Below are 15,557 nucleotides of genomic sequence, written 5' to 3'. Positions count from 1 at the left end.
CAAAAGGTTAAGTTCCGTGATACTTCTGTCTCGATCATGTTGTTGTTGAGGCCAAAAAAATAAGCATTCAATGATTTTTTTTCTCCCAATCCGCAGAATAGGGTGGAACTAATTTAATCGAAAAGAGCCAGCAATCATTGCTTTCTTACGTTTAGCACGGAGTGCAGCCATCTGAGCCTTCATTTCGGGCGAACCTTTAGCTGGTTTCTTAGGGACTCCTACACCATAGCGTCTCTTTACCTCACCTCGAACCGATTTGATCAGGTTCTCATGCTCTGGCTTGGTTGCTTTTGATAGTAGAAACTTCTCGCCTGCATCGATTGCATCAGTTAGAATCCCCTTACGTTTAGCATGCCCGAGAGCATTTTTTGCCGCCTTCTTAACATCCGCTACCGAAATACGACCACCTTCTTTCTCTACATCGAGCAAGGCTCGGACGTAGGCAGAGTTTTGAGACTCTACCAGGGGTATCGCTGTCAGAGTCATATACTCCAACTCCTGTCAATGACTTAATAGCCGCCCTTGCGGGGATTCCTGCTTGAGGGGCTCCAAACGCTGTAGCAATAGCAGGCACTGCCGCATCCAGACCCTTGCTCAGCAAATCACTATCTTTTACGAATTTGAATGCTGTCGATAACCCTGATTTGACTCCAAATGGATCCTCCTTATGGCTTCTTGTAGCCTTTCTTGATCTCATGCTTGGTAATGTCAAGTCTAACCCCACGACCCGCCTTGCGTGCCTTTAGTGCTTTCTCATACGAAGCTGGGTGGAGATGGATAACAGAGCCTGAACCCTTGAGTTGATCAGCTGTAAGACTTAGCTTACCTGTCTTGAGGGCTTTAGTCAGCTTGGAAGCTGGAACATCGCTGGAAATCGTCAATTCGCGATACATTATTGCTATATTTCCTGAAACATATTTAATACAGAATTGACAAATTCAGATCTTTGAATCGATTCAATAGATTCATCTTATTTTTTTGTTTGCAATATAGCCATAGCATGCAAAACGGACCACAATAATCGCCATAAGTGCCTTGATATTGTTTGGGATTGTATCGCCCGATGCCCTACTTCGTAGGTGCCGCTTCCCCCATTGAATCAAAGAATTCTCCATCATGAACAGCCTGCCAGTGTCCTACATCGAGATTAGGCGATCTAAGTGGAACCAGATATGATCCTTTCTTCGGAAGCGGCTTTGTGATCTCATTTGACTCAAAGATAGCATCGAGATGAACCCCAATACGCTTGGCAAGTTCAATTAGATCATGATCGGATGTAATAGGCTTGACGAGTTCCATAATAATTATATTTGATAAAGTATATTACGTGCCATATAGAATCTCAACGATGTCTGAAACACAACTTTCCGACCAATATCTTTACCAGAGCTCGCTCAAGAGTGATCCGGATATTAAAGTCTCCTCTGGCAAGCGCGTGCCTTTCGTTATCGATCTTAATCAGGGGTCATACCAAAACGGTGTTATTACTATCGATGCAACATCCCAGCTTAATGGAAGTGAAGGATTTGCTTCGCTCCGTGATGCCTACATTATGCTACCATACAAGGTATCGATGAAAAACACTCATGCTCCTACTGTTCAGGCTAATCCTGCTAACCGTTTTTGCTGGTCGCTGAAGTGCGGAATATAGGAGTGTGATCGATTCGATGAGTCTTGAGCTGAATGGTAAGACTATCGTTTCTATGGCTGACTACAAGCTGTTTTGGAGCAGTATTCGTGCTCAGACTGGATATAGTCCTCCGTATGTTGAAAAGCATGGTGCAGAGTCTTTCCTCTTCCCTGATGCTGCTCAGTCGTCGAGGTACAGTGCTACGGGCTCTTTTACTGGAGACGGGTATTCGAATAACACAGCGTTCTCCTCCTCCTTCACCGCCGGCGCTATCTCTGCCACAGCTTCAGTAGCAAATGATGGTTTTGTTAAGCACCTTCTTTCGAACCCATTAAATGCTGGAGCTGACTCATCTACGTCGTGGCCTTCCACTGGTGCCGCATCTGCTACAACCACCATCGCCAATCAGCTGGGACGTGGCGCTTTCGTGGCGGGTGGCTATGCTGCTGGCGCTATCATGGGAACGTGGAACTTCATGCTAAAAATCAAGCTTGTTGATCTCCACCCGATTTTCAAGGAGCTTGATCTTATGGCTAACCCTCAAATCCGTCTTCGTTTCCGGGTTAATCAGGGTACTGTAGCTATTGATGCTGATACTTCTCGTTATATGACGCTTACAAGTACTACACTATCGAGTGGTAATACATGCCCTGTAATGATTGCTTCGTCGGCAAGTAGTAATCCTATGGTTAGTGTTCTTTCAGGTTCAACAGCTGGTTCTACTGCTGTTTCATGGGGTGCTGTCGTCAATGCGCTTAAACCTACTATTGATGGAACCTACATGCCTTTCACGACTTCTCGACTGTATGTCCCGTTTGTTCATTTATAGAACCCTCAGGCTATCATCTCGAAGCCAGTAAAGAAGGTCCGCTACAACGACCGTTATGCACAGTGGTTTTACCAGCGCGCCGGTATTGGCAAGCAAGGGACACAGCTTAATGCTTCTTTCGATCTGCAACTTTCGGCTTCTGTAAAGAATGCGAAGTACGTCATTCTTTTACCATTTGCTGAGCAAACTGGAAACTTTACTACTGCTGCTGTTCAACAGTTTCAGAGTCCGTTTGATACGGTTCCTTGGACACTTCAGCCTGGTTCGAGCATTCGCAACTTCAATGTCCGTATCGGTTCGACTCAATGCTTCGACATTAGTCATGACTACGATTTCCACCAATTCACAAACGAGTTCGCTAAAATTGCTGCGATTAATGGTGATCTGACCCCTGAGCTTCTGAATGGACTGCTTGACTATCAGACGTGGTCTCTAACTAACCGCATCCTTATCGCTGACGTTAGCCGCCTGACGGAGCGTGATGTACCTCAGGCTATTCAGATCCAGGGTACAAACGCTGGTTGCCAGGGAACAAACATGCTTGTTTTGGTTGTGAGCGAACAAGAGCTCTCCTACGATCGTCTAACGGGAGAGGTTTTAGATTTTACCACGGCTTAGTTAGAATGTGTTTAGTAATTTCTGTCATAGGCAAAAAAACATTTTTTTTTGTCGCTTAATTAAGTTCGTTGAGTAGTTTAGGGCATTTCTCAATTACGAATGGGTTCTTACGAAGCCAATTGATATAATTAGAATCGGTGCGACTAATTTGCTTTAGCGTCTTCCCCTTGTACTTGCCCCAACTCATCATATACGAATTATCATTGCTAAGAAACTTGGAGTGAAGGAAAATCTTGATATCCTCAGTAATATTGAGACTGGGTTGGTTGTGCATCCATCGACAATATCTGGGATCATAAGCATATACTTCTTCGATCGGTGTGCCCTTGTATTTTCCAAAAGTTAGTTCGTTCGACATGTTATTAGTTATGTGTATCTATATACATAGGGTCTTCTTTTTTTTTGAGAAAAATAAATTAATTCTGAAATTCAGACAAACCTGTTCTCAGTGGTCGAGCGGTTCTGAAACTACCCTAAGATCGAAAAGACGTTGCTTTCGCTCTCAGGTGGTCGAGAGGTTGCGTCGCCAAAATACCAGCTGCCTCGAAAGAACGTTCCAGAACTGGTCTCGGTGGTAAATTACGGAAAGTAAAAAAACTACCGGCGTAATGTTCCATGTCATACCACTAACGTTTCTATCAGCTTTTCGATTTGAGTTTTCAGCCACTTGATCCGCTTGGTAACGGTAGACGACAGGAATTTTAACCTCTTCAGCCTCCAAGTCTAGATCTCTGCAATAGTCCGACAAATACCGGATAGATGACCCAAACACACCCAGATCTGCGCTTTCAGAGATGGGATCGAGCTGAGAGGGTTTCTTACAACGAATCACTCACCTCCATAATAAACCAACGGACTTCATCAAGAATAGTTCCCTTTCATTTACTTTCATAGCTTTCCCATAACCATATTTAGGAGTGCAGCTTGAGTATTCTCATCGCTTAAGCCATCGGTGTCATTTCACGGCCGAACGGCCAGTTCCTCCTTGACTTTTATTTGGATCATATTTCGATCATCACATAAATGGCCAGCTGATCAAATCCCTTGACCCTGTCGAAAGTTGATCAAATCCCTTGACCCTGACGAAAGTTGATCAAATCTGAAGTGACTTGAAATTGTTTGGTATACAAGACCTTCTACATGCATTTCTATATATACATCAAATTGTATATCTTTACTACTCTACGTAATCTACGCGTTCGTCGTTAAGGTGTCTGCACTTCCTCCAAGTTCCACAGGGACAGGGAGATCGAGTGGCTCAGGAGCTAGGCGTTGCCGTTTCTTCGCTCGGGACTTTGACATATCCTCAATTCGGCTGACATAGCGTTTCGATAGAGCTTGGATTATGCCGACAAATGATGGTAGAGAAGGGTGTGGAGCTGTTAGCTCCGCGTTTATCTCGCGGTTAAAACGCTCTAAAATATTATTAGTACGACTTGCCATAGCAGCACCCACCTCATAAACATTTCAAACACTAGGTGTGAATGTCTTCAGCCACGTTGTACGAAAATACGACCAAAACCGCTTCCTCAACACGTCCGAATACCGAATGCTCTTGGCTACACACGTGTCTCTTATCTTGCCTTTCACAAATTTGATACCCTCGTCTTTGATCTTCTCGTGCGGAATGACACTCAGCATATCCAGACTGCCCTTACTCATTGCAATGACGACCTCACTTTCAGGGAGGCTTAGTGCCTCCATCTTCCTTCGGCAGGCCAGCTTAAAGTGAAAGTAGCAGCCGACGATATCTGCATCTGAAAATTGAACTTGTGCTGCCTTTTACAATCCGGCCTCAAAGTCGCAGACCACCATGCTCGGCTCGATTTTGTCGTCTGCAGCGACATTGACAGCCACCATCAAATGCCAGTACGTATCTTGGGTCTTTGACGTGCACAATGTATAAAATACAGGGACGAATAGGTCCGTTGCATGATCAAAAACCATCATTACCGCGCACTGGTAGAATGGGCGCGGGACGCACCTGAATGTCCGGTCGAGAGACAACGTAGTCTGTTTGTACTTCAGTAGCTTGATCAGATCAGGATGAGCCCAACCGACTAAGCGCTCTAGTGTTGTTCCATTCATATAGGACCTGTAAAATTGAAAGAATGGCTGTGGGGTCCCCGATACCAGTGACAGCGGCGAAACCTCCACAATACCATGCAAATCTGCACCAAAGTGAGCACGTCTCGCTCGGTGAACTCGCTGGAGGACTTACTCACGTGTAAGTCCTAATTGCACCAGTGATACTTCCTCAGGGTAGAAGTCGCTGCGAATCTGCTTCCAGATTCGTTCCGCCGTCAGGTCCATTCGAGTGATAGCCATCACATCAGTGGCCTCCTCCATGGATTCGGTAACATCTACTCCAGGTAACTCCACTCTACGCCGGTCGCAAGAATGTTCACCACGAATTTGGTACTCATTTGTCTTGATATCGTAATGTAACTTTGCCTTACATTTTGTACTCCGGCAGGAGCTTCACCTGTACGAAATCTTAACCTCCAATTTATGGTAACCTGTAAATACGTGACCAGCTGCATGGACAACAGTGCGATGATGATGCTGAACACTGTTCGCTGGAACATGCAGTGTAATACCTTCAGCGGCTTCTCCGTCTGCAGGATGCCCAGTAGAAGGTGAATTTGATATGACACACTGGTGATCGCCTTCTCTACTCAAAAAAGATGGAGGTGATCCCCTTAAGCCGCCAGGAAAACGCTCGCTGCAGGCATCGCTAGAGCCTCGTTATGGAGTTGAGCTTCTTCCCCGAGCTGCACGTTGTCGAGGACTGCAATCGCGCCGAGTGTAAGAACTACAGCGACGACTTGGGCTTCGCGTCGACTCGACCAGCTCACGTAACTTGAGCTTCTCCGACGACTCCGTCTCTGATCATGTCCAACGGTACGATGAGGACTTCAGCTGTAGCGGCAATGCAAAGAGCGCCAAGACGATCTTGTGCCGCGCCAGCGACTTTCACGGGGTTGTACAGAAGCGATCTGGTGCCTTGGGCTATATCCTCGGAGAGACGTGCGCCGACGACTTGTACTGCGGCTTGGACTGCGACCGCGACCATAACTCCGCCGGCGACGTGGGCTGCGACCGCGACCACGACTATGACTGCGCCGACGACTTGGACTGTACTCGCGACCGGACGAGTGACGATGACGTGAGCTGCGGCCACGACCAGCAGAGTCTTGATGGCGTGGACCGTTGCAGTGGTCGTCGACACACCAACAGCTTGGACTGCGGCAGGAACGAGACTTACTTCAGCGACGTAACATACGTCACGAAGCTGAGACGCTCTGAGAGATTGGGTTTCGCATGCGCTCGGGGCTGTGCCGAGATCTCGCAGTGCTCTGGTGCCTTGGACTGCACGGAGGCGAGCAGATAGTGGCCTCGTGAAGTGGTGAAGAAGGTGCTGGAGACGCTACAACTTGCTGGTTCATGGTCGTACAGGAAGGGCGCTACTTATCTTCGTTGTCGGGAAAGTGTAAATGACGGAGGTGGTCGACCACACATATCCATACTTAAGATGGATATTTGATCAAATCACTTGACCAGGTACGAAATAGAAGGTTGACCATTTTTGTGATGATTGAAATATGGTCCAAATAAAATACTTCGCACGCAACAATCGCAACTCTGGAATAAATAATGACGTTGACGGAGCATTCATTCCCAATACATCCACCATCTTTGGTTTGGGTCCAGTGTGGCATCCAGGTCTCATACAGAGTCTCCTGAGTAGGATTAAGAAAGTAGAACTTTGCTGTCGATCTCTTTTTTGTCCTAGGTCATCTCCAGTGACAGAATTTCAATTAATCCTTTCAACATGCTCATCAATCTCCTCATCCTCGTCATACGTCTTGTAGCTGTAGCCGTGGAGCAACCGGTCCATAAAAAAGCGCAATTTCTTGTCGGTCGCAGCGAAAGTATTCGCCCCCAGGGGAGCACGAAATCTCGCACGGTTAGCACCTTTAAGACACTTCGAACCAAAGAGTTCTTTACTATTTTCAGTGTACTCATGCTCCAAAAGAAGAGCAAAGGAATCATTTTTTTTTCCATCTTGCTAATGGCTTTGGCAAGGTCTTCATTCAACGATTCATCCGGGTTTAGCTTCAATGGGAACATCATTGAAAGTAGACAAATTAAATACTGTTGTACACCTGTACAAGGCGAAACCCCTTTGTCACGTTTTCCCAACGCATGCTCAGCGTCAACAGAGTGAACATCATAATAAGCGAATAACGCCGAGCTACCATTGGCTTTACCAAAATCATGTCGATACTTCACCTCGTCGTCTCGGTATTCTGGTGCTTGAGAAAATGTTCGCCTTCTCCATATACCAGTAATTTATAGAATTACATTTTCTCTATTAATACGTGCTGCCACGGCCAACATTCGTCCAGATGTACCTATGTATACCTTTCCATTATCCAGACGGTATACGTTTGAATTAAACTCGAAAAAACAAGGCGGCTGTTCCAGGCCAGGAGGAGTCATACATGTAAATAATCAAGAATAATCCTGGCGACACAATCTAACTTAAATAAGTATCCATATATGAGGAAGATTTGCTGAGGACGTGGGAAGATATGAACGTGGGGCTGTCGTATAACCAGGATTTAATCCTATTGTATCCAGGACTAAGTCCTTGTCACAGATTCGTACAGTAATGAATAGACCATTTAGCATGATTAATCAGGTATTTAGCCATGATTTAATCCTGGCAGCTGACTTGAAATCTGGATTCCTGTCTGCAAATGCAATCACTTTACGCTCACTACGACGAAGCCCTATCAATGCTGCCTCTACGAAAAGCTCCATGTCAAATTTACAGAGTTGCAAGGTAGAACTAACTTGTATTCAATGAAGTTAAAGACATGCATTCAATGTAGTTAATGCACGCGAGACTTACAACCAGCACAATTAGCTTGTCGATGTCGCGATAATGGTTGAAGCGATTTCTTCGTCGTTGTCTATATTGTCTTCAACGCTCGGGGCCTTGTCTTTTTTTTCTCGTCGTCGTCTGCGCCGGGTGTTGCTGCACCCGAAGCGTCATCCAAAGGAAGCAGACGACCCTCCAGCAAGTAGAAGAATAACTTGACGCGACGTCTCGTGAGCGACTTGTCACTGATATCTACGTGAAGTCCAGGAACGGCCTTACAGAGGAACATCCAGCACACGTACACCCCGCAGCTGGGCCCGTCGAACTGGATGGGGTTGTTTCGCGCGATCACGTTGAAATCTTGCAATCCAGAGATCTTGAGATTCGTCGCGACACCCCTAGCAGTGTTCATGTATGGATCTTGGTTTAGCAGATCGTAGTAGTAGACTCTCTTCTTCTTGACCTTGACCACCACGCAGCACCAGTGAAAATTGTTGAAGCTCAGTGGTAGCAACACAGTTTCGACGGCGCCATCGGCTGCATGTTGTAGAGCTGCCGCTTGAATCGCTGCATTCACCGGATGCCCTTCGCTATTACGCGTCCGCTTGGATTTCAGGAGCACAGACTGAAACCCAGCAAACTTGCATGTGGGGTAATCTTCCGATAAACACCGGCACAACGCGCGTATAGCAGCGTCGGTGAGCCATGTGGGCGGGATCGCGCTGTAGAGTATTGCGTAGTCGTAGTCTGGGAGGTTCGGAAGCCCTGTGATCCGCTCATATGGGAAGGTCTCCATTACTTCGTCTGCCACCTGCTTAATAATGTCGTGCTGTTCGATAGGGAGCGCAGCAATAGCTTCCTTCACAAGCCATTTGTGCATTCCGACGCCGTTCTGCACAACGGTCTTCAAAGTGTGGATGCGCTAGAATATCTCAATTTGCCTGCGCGTAAAATTACCAACATCCTTGATGGACTCAGCCTCCACCGTTCCTTGGGTTGGCGATCTGTGCGTACTGGAAGCTTGGCTGGACTGCGAATCGACAATCGATATCACCGTCTCGACGGTGTTTGACACAGGGATGACATTAACACACGCATCCAACAGGTTATTGGGGAGGATGTAGAACGGATCCTGGATTAAAACAGGATTCTTCTGTGTCTTTGGCTTTTTCTTCTCTGCTTCAGTGTGTTTGACGAGGACGCCCGACAAACTTCTCTGCGTTTCGATCAATCCAGGCTTCTGATGTTCAAGAGCGTCTAGCAAAGCAGTCAAAGTTACCTCTCCGGTAGTCTTTCTACCCGCCTCAGTAGCTTAGTACCATTTTCGGTTCTTTTTTTCGCCAGCGCTAGTAGCGTTCTTCTGTTTTGAGGTCTCCTTACCTTCTTGGCTTTAGGATTCAATCGAATCGTCATTTCCGTGCTTGCAGTAGATTCTCTAGAAGCATTATCTTCATCTTCACTGGAACTTATGCCAAATTCGACCTTGACTTGTTTAGAAGTACAGCTCTTCTCACCATCCAACCGTTCTTCACCATCCTCATCTGTACCGCCGCCGGGACATTAACAGAAGCCATTTTTGCTGGCGAACATTTCGCCATTGACCCGGGATAGACCGCAACATGTCGTCAAACTCGGAGTCATCTTTGATATCCGCCATTTCGTTGGCGATAAGGTGTGTGGCTCTTACAGCCTCCCTGTAGCGTTCTGATTGGGTCCTCAGCTTCTTGACCCCAGATCCAGGATCTTCATTCGTAAGTTTTCGTACGAGAATTGCTTCACCTTCCTTAGAGATGGTGAAGTGGTGGTCCATCTACAAGACAGGTACGCAAGAAAATCCTGGATATTCCTGTATAATTCATACCCACCTCTCGTCAATTCTTCCCAAGGAGTACTAGAGCCCCGTGCCTTAAAATATCTTCTGTACGCAATGGTGTGACGACATGGCAGCTTCATATTCCTTTAAAATTTTTACAGTCGCATCACCAATCCTTCAAATTCACCTTGTGCTCGGGCAATTTCCAATCACAACCACAGTGACACATCCACTCGAGTCCTTGGTATAGTTATAAGTATCAGCTTGAACCAGCGCCGCCGCGAACTGCATCTCGGTCTGCTCGGCAACGTAATGCGTAGTGAACCGTAAAAGTGTCGCTGCAGCGGGGCTGCCGTAGCTTTAGCGTCAGAGGAAGACGTTCGACTCAAAGAGCCACTAATACTAAGTTCCTTATCCAAAGGACACTTACAGCCCAAGACCAGGGCTCAAAGTTAATACCTTAACTTTTATGCTTCAAAACCAGAAGTGTTTTATTTACTATTATTGCGGCCAAGCCGCCTAGGGGTAAATGTATCTCTTTAACTATCTAGCATAGTTAAACCTAATCAAATGCATAACGTGTGGCTTTCAGCCAACGTACTGAGAGACCTTGTTAACTCTCCAACTTATGTACTGAGAGTTTGTTAACTCTCCGGGTACTTCGTACCCCTGTGTGCTCCACACCATGTAACCCCGTTACACTCTCCCTCACATAGATGAGAACATTCCGTTCTCGAACTTTTCTCAGCGAGGTCACGTCTTGTCAAGACGACGGAGGTCACTAGACCTCACCTCTGCGTTCTGCAGCTCCACGAGCTCACAAACGCGTTCGCATCCTTGATGCCTGGCACTTCCACTCCGGCCCACGGCCCAACGTCTACAGCGCGTCGCGCCGCCCCTGCCTCGTCGGTCCCAGACCCCCAACTGCGCTCCGCAACTGCTCCAAGAGCATCTTCGTCTCTTTCGGTGGCAGAGTACCACCAAGAGTATCGCCGTCGACACGGTCAACGCTCCATGAGCCGTCAACAAGAAGAGAGCAAAGCTCAAAGCTCGTCAGAGCCGCGGGCGCCGCCCAGAGGGAACGATGGTCTGTTCTCGGAACTCGAAGAGGGCGAAGTCGATTACGACGAGCCCATGGGTAGTGAGGATCACTCCAACCCAACCTCTCCGAGGTCGCACAGTGGTGCCGCGTCTTCCCCAGCTTCCTATGTGAGGTCTAGCCGCTCAACGGCGCGATCTCAAACAAGAAGAGACCTGCGGACACCGCATCCGTTCTCTGAACGTTCGAATCCGATTCGCTTGCTGCGCGATGCGCCATCGCTATCGTCGCGGTATGACGAGTAAGATCGATACGATCACAACGTCATTACGAATGACCTGGACGAGGCCCAAGGCCGTCAATTGTCCAATGAGCAGCGCTCGCAGTCGTTCCGACCTGTGGTCCGACCACTTGTTCTAACGTCACGCCGTGACTACGGCTTCCAGCCGCGGAACCCTGCCGAAGCGGCCCGCCTCGCGGCGCAGCAGCCGCTGAACACGTACACGTGTGGGCCTGCGGCCTCGACTGCTGATGAGCAAGTGCAACGGCACCGGCTCCGAGAGCGATATCTGACTCCACAAGTCACAACTCCTCAGGAGTATCAGGCGCGCCTGCAGATGCAGCTCAACCGCCAACCGGTTCCCTCTATGCAAACCATCCCGGTTGTTCTCAACACTGGGGAATCCCAGCGTGCTTATGAAGCACAATTCCGAAGCTGGGTGGAGGGAGCTCGACGGCTCCCCTCCTACAATGCTCTTCGAGCAAGTTTCTCTGAAACTGATATTCGTCTTGAGAGACGTTTGCGCTTAGACTTCGCTAAGTCGAAAGCACGTCGACGAACACTAGGACCCCGTCCCCATCACCTCGAGGCGTCACCACCTCTTGCTCATGCTGCGAGCACCGCTCATTCCTATGAGCCGGCTGCTCCAGCCACTGGTCGGAGCTTGAGCTCAGCCACCGACCTGTCATTCCCGCGTTCTAGCGGCGGGAAGCGCTCGGCGCCTGACGACGTGGTCGTACGCCGTAGCGGCGGGGAAGTGAGTGTGCCCGATCAAAAGCGTCGACGACGTCAGAGCAGTCCTGCCGGAGGACAACCTCAAACTCCCAAGAGTTTTGTGAGTGAGGATAACCCCTCCATTTCACAAGGTACTGAGTACGACCCTGGCGCATGCGCCTCACCACCAGACGTTCCACATGGAAGTGGAGCTCGCCGTGCTCGTCGAGCAGAGCAGGAGGAGGCCGAGCCTCAGCTGGACTCTCGCGTCGCGAGTCGCAGCGACGTGTTCGCGCTGGAGCAACGTGTGGGTTCTCTGAACCAGTATCTCCATGATACGACTGACTCTCTGAGTCGCCTTGCAGATGGTCTCGATGAGACGAACCACCGCGTGGACTGGTTTGAACAACCACAGTCGGTTCAGAACCGAGTCGCGGACCTTGAGCGTCAAGTCGCTCAGCTGCAAGGTCAGATCGACTTGCTGTTGCGTCTTGTGGCCCCGCCACCTGCTGTCGCTCAGCCTGCCGTGGCTCGGCCTCCCGCTGTTGCGCAGCCTGTCGCGGCCCAGCCACCGTTGGCGCCAACGCCTCCGCGCTCACCTGAGCAGGGTCCTGATACGGCTTAAGTAAGCCAACGTAGAAGACTGGATGCGTGCGCATCTTCTTCGGAAGGTTAAGCGTATACGCTAGGCCCTTCTTGGCCACGACCTTGAACGGTCCTATGAACCGTGGTCTCAATTTTGTCTTAAAGACTGCAGACACTGCATGAGTAGGTAGGTTTTTTGCATTTAATAAAACTTGGTCTCCGACCTCAAACCTTTCTTCATTGCGTCTGCCTTTAAGCGTAATGCGTCAAGTACGCGCCGCTATGGCTGAAAGCCAAGACATGCAAAAAGAACATGCACCATCGCCGATCTCCACATCGAACGAGCTTCCTGCCTGGCCTACAACCGCGCACTGTAGTGAAAGCAACACCATCTTTCCTTGAGCCGGCGAATTCTGGAATGAAAGAAAGGGAGAGAAATATGCACCCGTACTTAAGCGGGAAATGAGGGTGTGACGAGGTGGTGTCATATACTTTGCCACCTAATGGTTAGAGGTCCCTGTGCGGACGCTTTACCTGCGACACTTGCGCTCTCGCTGGTCGAGTAGTCGCCTCGTTAGAAACTGCTCCTCGCACTTAGAAACGATTAAACCTTTTCTCCTTGTTAAATTTAATGTAGAAAAAAAACTGGCGGAGTTTTCTGCTGGATATTACTACTTATGAAGTAAATTTACTTTCAGTTGAGTTTCATTTTTGGCATGTTTTAGAAATGCCATTAGCTGTACAGCTCGAAATGTATGGCGGTGAGCTACAAAGCAAAAACGGAAAGTGGCTCAAAACTGGAAGACACTACTTCGAAGTTGTACTTGGAACCATCCATTTCCTGACTACGAAGTGTTCATGAATTAAATACAATTAATACTACTAAACAAAGTTTATTTTTAGGAGGCGGCCTTAACATCAGGGGTATCAATGTCATGGCCAACTTACTACTACTATGCCTGATACTGATTCTGCAGTGCTACAGTGCTTACCTATGAAGAGAGCGCGGCTAGATCAAACTGCAAAGTGATTATTTATAACGCCGATGCGACACTTGACTTTCATAATCGTGAAAACGTGTTCGGATGTGGGGCGATAAAAGGAAACGAGAACGAGCTCTAAGTATGGGTTTTGTAAACGTCGGTCATTGTTACCCATATGTACCGTACCGTATTCAAGTTCTGGCTCTTTTCGAATGATGCGATAAAAGGAAACGTGTTAATTCACACCGACTCTGCACGGTTCAGTTAACCGGCTGAGCGTTCCACGATGGACCGTTCCCAAACCGGTTAATCTGGTGGATGGCCAGGAGCGCTTGACAAGAGGACAGATCTAATTGACTTTAATCTACTCACTTCGGCATTTACCGCTAACAACAACAACAGGTTAACAGCCGCAACCTCAACTCGACCGGAACGCTCCTCGCAAGAACGCTCAAGACCATGACGACTACCAAGCGCGCCGAAGTCCTCCTAGGGAGTGGGAACTACTTCCATTGGGAGTACAATATGCGCATGACACTAGCCAGGAAGGGTTTGCTTGCGCATATTCAAGTCATCAAGCCTGATAACGAGATCACAGAGGCGTGGCTCGTCAACGATGCCAAGGCGCTTGGCATCATCGCCCAGGGTGTGGAACTCCAGCACCAGACCAAGATCCGGTCGGCGACGCGTTCCATGGAAGCATGGGAAACGCTCCGCGAGCTCTTCAATCGCACCACGCTCCACAACCGCGTGACGATGACGCGTCGACTGCACGAGTTCAAGATGGAGAGCGGATCGTCTATGGCCAAGCATCTGGATGCGTTTGATGAGCTGATCGTCGGTTTGCAGACGCTGGGAGAGCCCATGGACGAGGCACTTCAGCTGGTGGTACTGCTGAGCAGCCTCCCCGCCGAATATGAGCTCATATCGTCTATCGTAGAGAACGCCAAGGGTGTGACGCTCATCGGGGCCAAGGAGAAGCTGTTGAAGGAGTATGAGCGACTCGAGAAGAAGGAAACCACAGAGAAGGCGTTCCAAGTGAATGGGAACGCAGGCAAGTTCCGAAACGGCCGAGGGAACGGTCGAAAGTGGAACGCTCCGAAGCGGAACGTTGGTTTCAAAGAGCAAGTGCTTCAACTGTGACCTCGTGGCCACATGAAGCGGGACTGTCCTGCTACGAAGAAGGGTAGCCAAGACGATGCAGTGTTTGCAGCTGGGGGGAAACGCTCGGCCGGGTGGCTGATTGATAGCAGTGCGACGTCGCACATGACCCATCACCGGAACGACCTGTTTGAGTACAAGTCGTTAGACACTAGCATGGAGGTGACGATTGCAGACGGCAAGAAGCTGCACGTCGCAGGAACTGGAACGGTCAAGTTGACTGGTTTGGACGGTAGACGCATCCGTATGGTGGACGTGCTCCACATCCCCGGGCTCGATAGACGCTTATTGTCAGTCGGGAAGCTCGCGGAACGCGGTATGAGTGTGGAGTTCCAGCGTTCCAGTTGTGTAATTTGGGGACGGAACGCTGCAATAGCGTCAGGGAAGAAGGTCGGTAAGGCGTTCCTTTTGGACTGTCAGCAGGAGGAGGCCCGTTTCGTGGAATACGCCGATGCAGACAGCGAGTGAGAGCTTTGGCACGCTCGCATGGGTCACCCCAACAAGGACGCACTGACGAAGACCCAGCGTTCCACGACCGGTATCCCGCAAGTGAGAAGGGGGTGCGAGACTTTGTGCGGTGGATGCATGAAGGGAAAGCAGACCGTGACGGCGTTCCCGTCACGATCACTGACGAAGACAACGCGTGTGTTGGAACTAGTACACACGGACGTTATGGGACCAATGAGAACGCTCTCAAAGGGGGGTGCCAAGTACGTGCTGACCTTTGTAGACGACTACTCAAGGTATGTCGTGACATTCTTCATGAAGAGCAAGAGTGAGGTGGGCAGCAAGCTGAAGGAGTTCAAGGCGCTGTATGAAAATCAGTGGGGGGAACGATTGAAGTGCCTGCGTTCCGATACTGGAACGGGGTTTGTGAACAAGACGGTATTGGAACTCTGTCAGCGGAATGGCATCGTGCATCAACGCAGCGTTCCATACAGCCCTCAGCAGAACGGTGTTCCGCCCGCTCATGGCCGTACCATCATGGAGAAGGCACGAAGCATGCTACACTGA

At 49.0% G+C, this 15,557-nt stretch overlaps 3 protein-coding genes across 3 annotated transcripts; 1 reads left to right on the top strand and 2 right to left on the bottom strand.

Annotated features, from left to right (window-relative positions):
* Window positions 1-108: 108 nt before the first annotated feature.
* PITG_05034 (uncharacterized protein) lies at window positions 109-1,299 on the bottom strand (the record flags this gene model as incomplete). Its single annotated transcript, XM_002905663.1, has 5 exons — window positions 109-416; window positions 463-627; window positions 728-898; window positions 1,014-1,068; window positions 1,123-1,299. The coding sequence occupies 5 exons, from the start codon at window positions 1,297-1,299 to the stop codon at window positions 109-111; spliced, it is 876 nt and encodes a 291-aa protein (XP_002905709.1).
* A 49-nt stretch (window positions 1,300-1,348) lies between these two features.
* On the top strand, window positions 1,349-3,010 carry PITG_05033 (uncharacterized protein; the record flags this gene model as incomplete). Its single annotated transcript, XM_002905662.1, has 5 exons — window positions 1,349-1,567; window positions 1,692-1,937; window positions 2,040-2,375; window positions 2,460-2,614; window positions 2,679-3,010. 5 exons carry the CDS (start codon window positions 1,349-1,351, stop codon window positions 2,845-2,847), a joined length of 1,125 nt encoding a protein of 374 aa, XP_002905708.1.
* Window positions 3,011-3,132: 122 nt separating this feature from the next.
* PITG_05032 (uncharacterized protein) lies at window positions 3,133-3,435 on the bottom strand (the record flags this gene model as incomplete). Its single annotated transcript, XM_002905661.1, has 1 exon — window positions 3,133-3,435. The coding sequence occupies one exon, from the start codon at window positions 3,433-3,435 to the stop codon at window positions 3,133-3,135; it is 303 nt and encodes a 100-aa protein (XP_002905707.1).
* Between the last annotated feature and the right edge of the window lie 12,122 nt (window positions 3,436-15,557).

The sequence above is a fragment of the Phytophthora infestans genome, genomic scaffold (genome assembly GCF_000142945.1).
Source record: "Phytophthora infestans T30-4 supercont1.6 genomic scaffold, whole genome shotgun sequence".
NCBI lineage: Eukaryota > Oomycota > Peronosporomycetes > Peronosporales > Peronosporaceae > Phytophthora > Phytophthora infestans.
The sequence above is the reverse complement of the archived record's forward strand: the minus strand, read 5'-3'. Positions and strand labels throughout refer to the sequence as shown.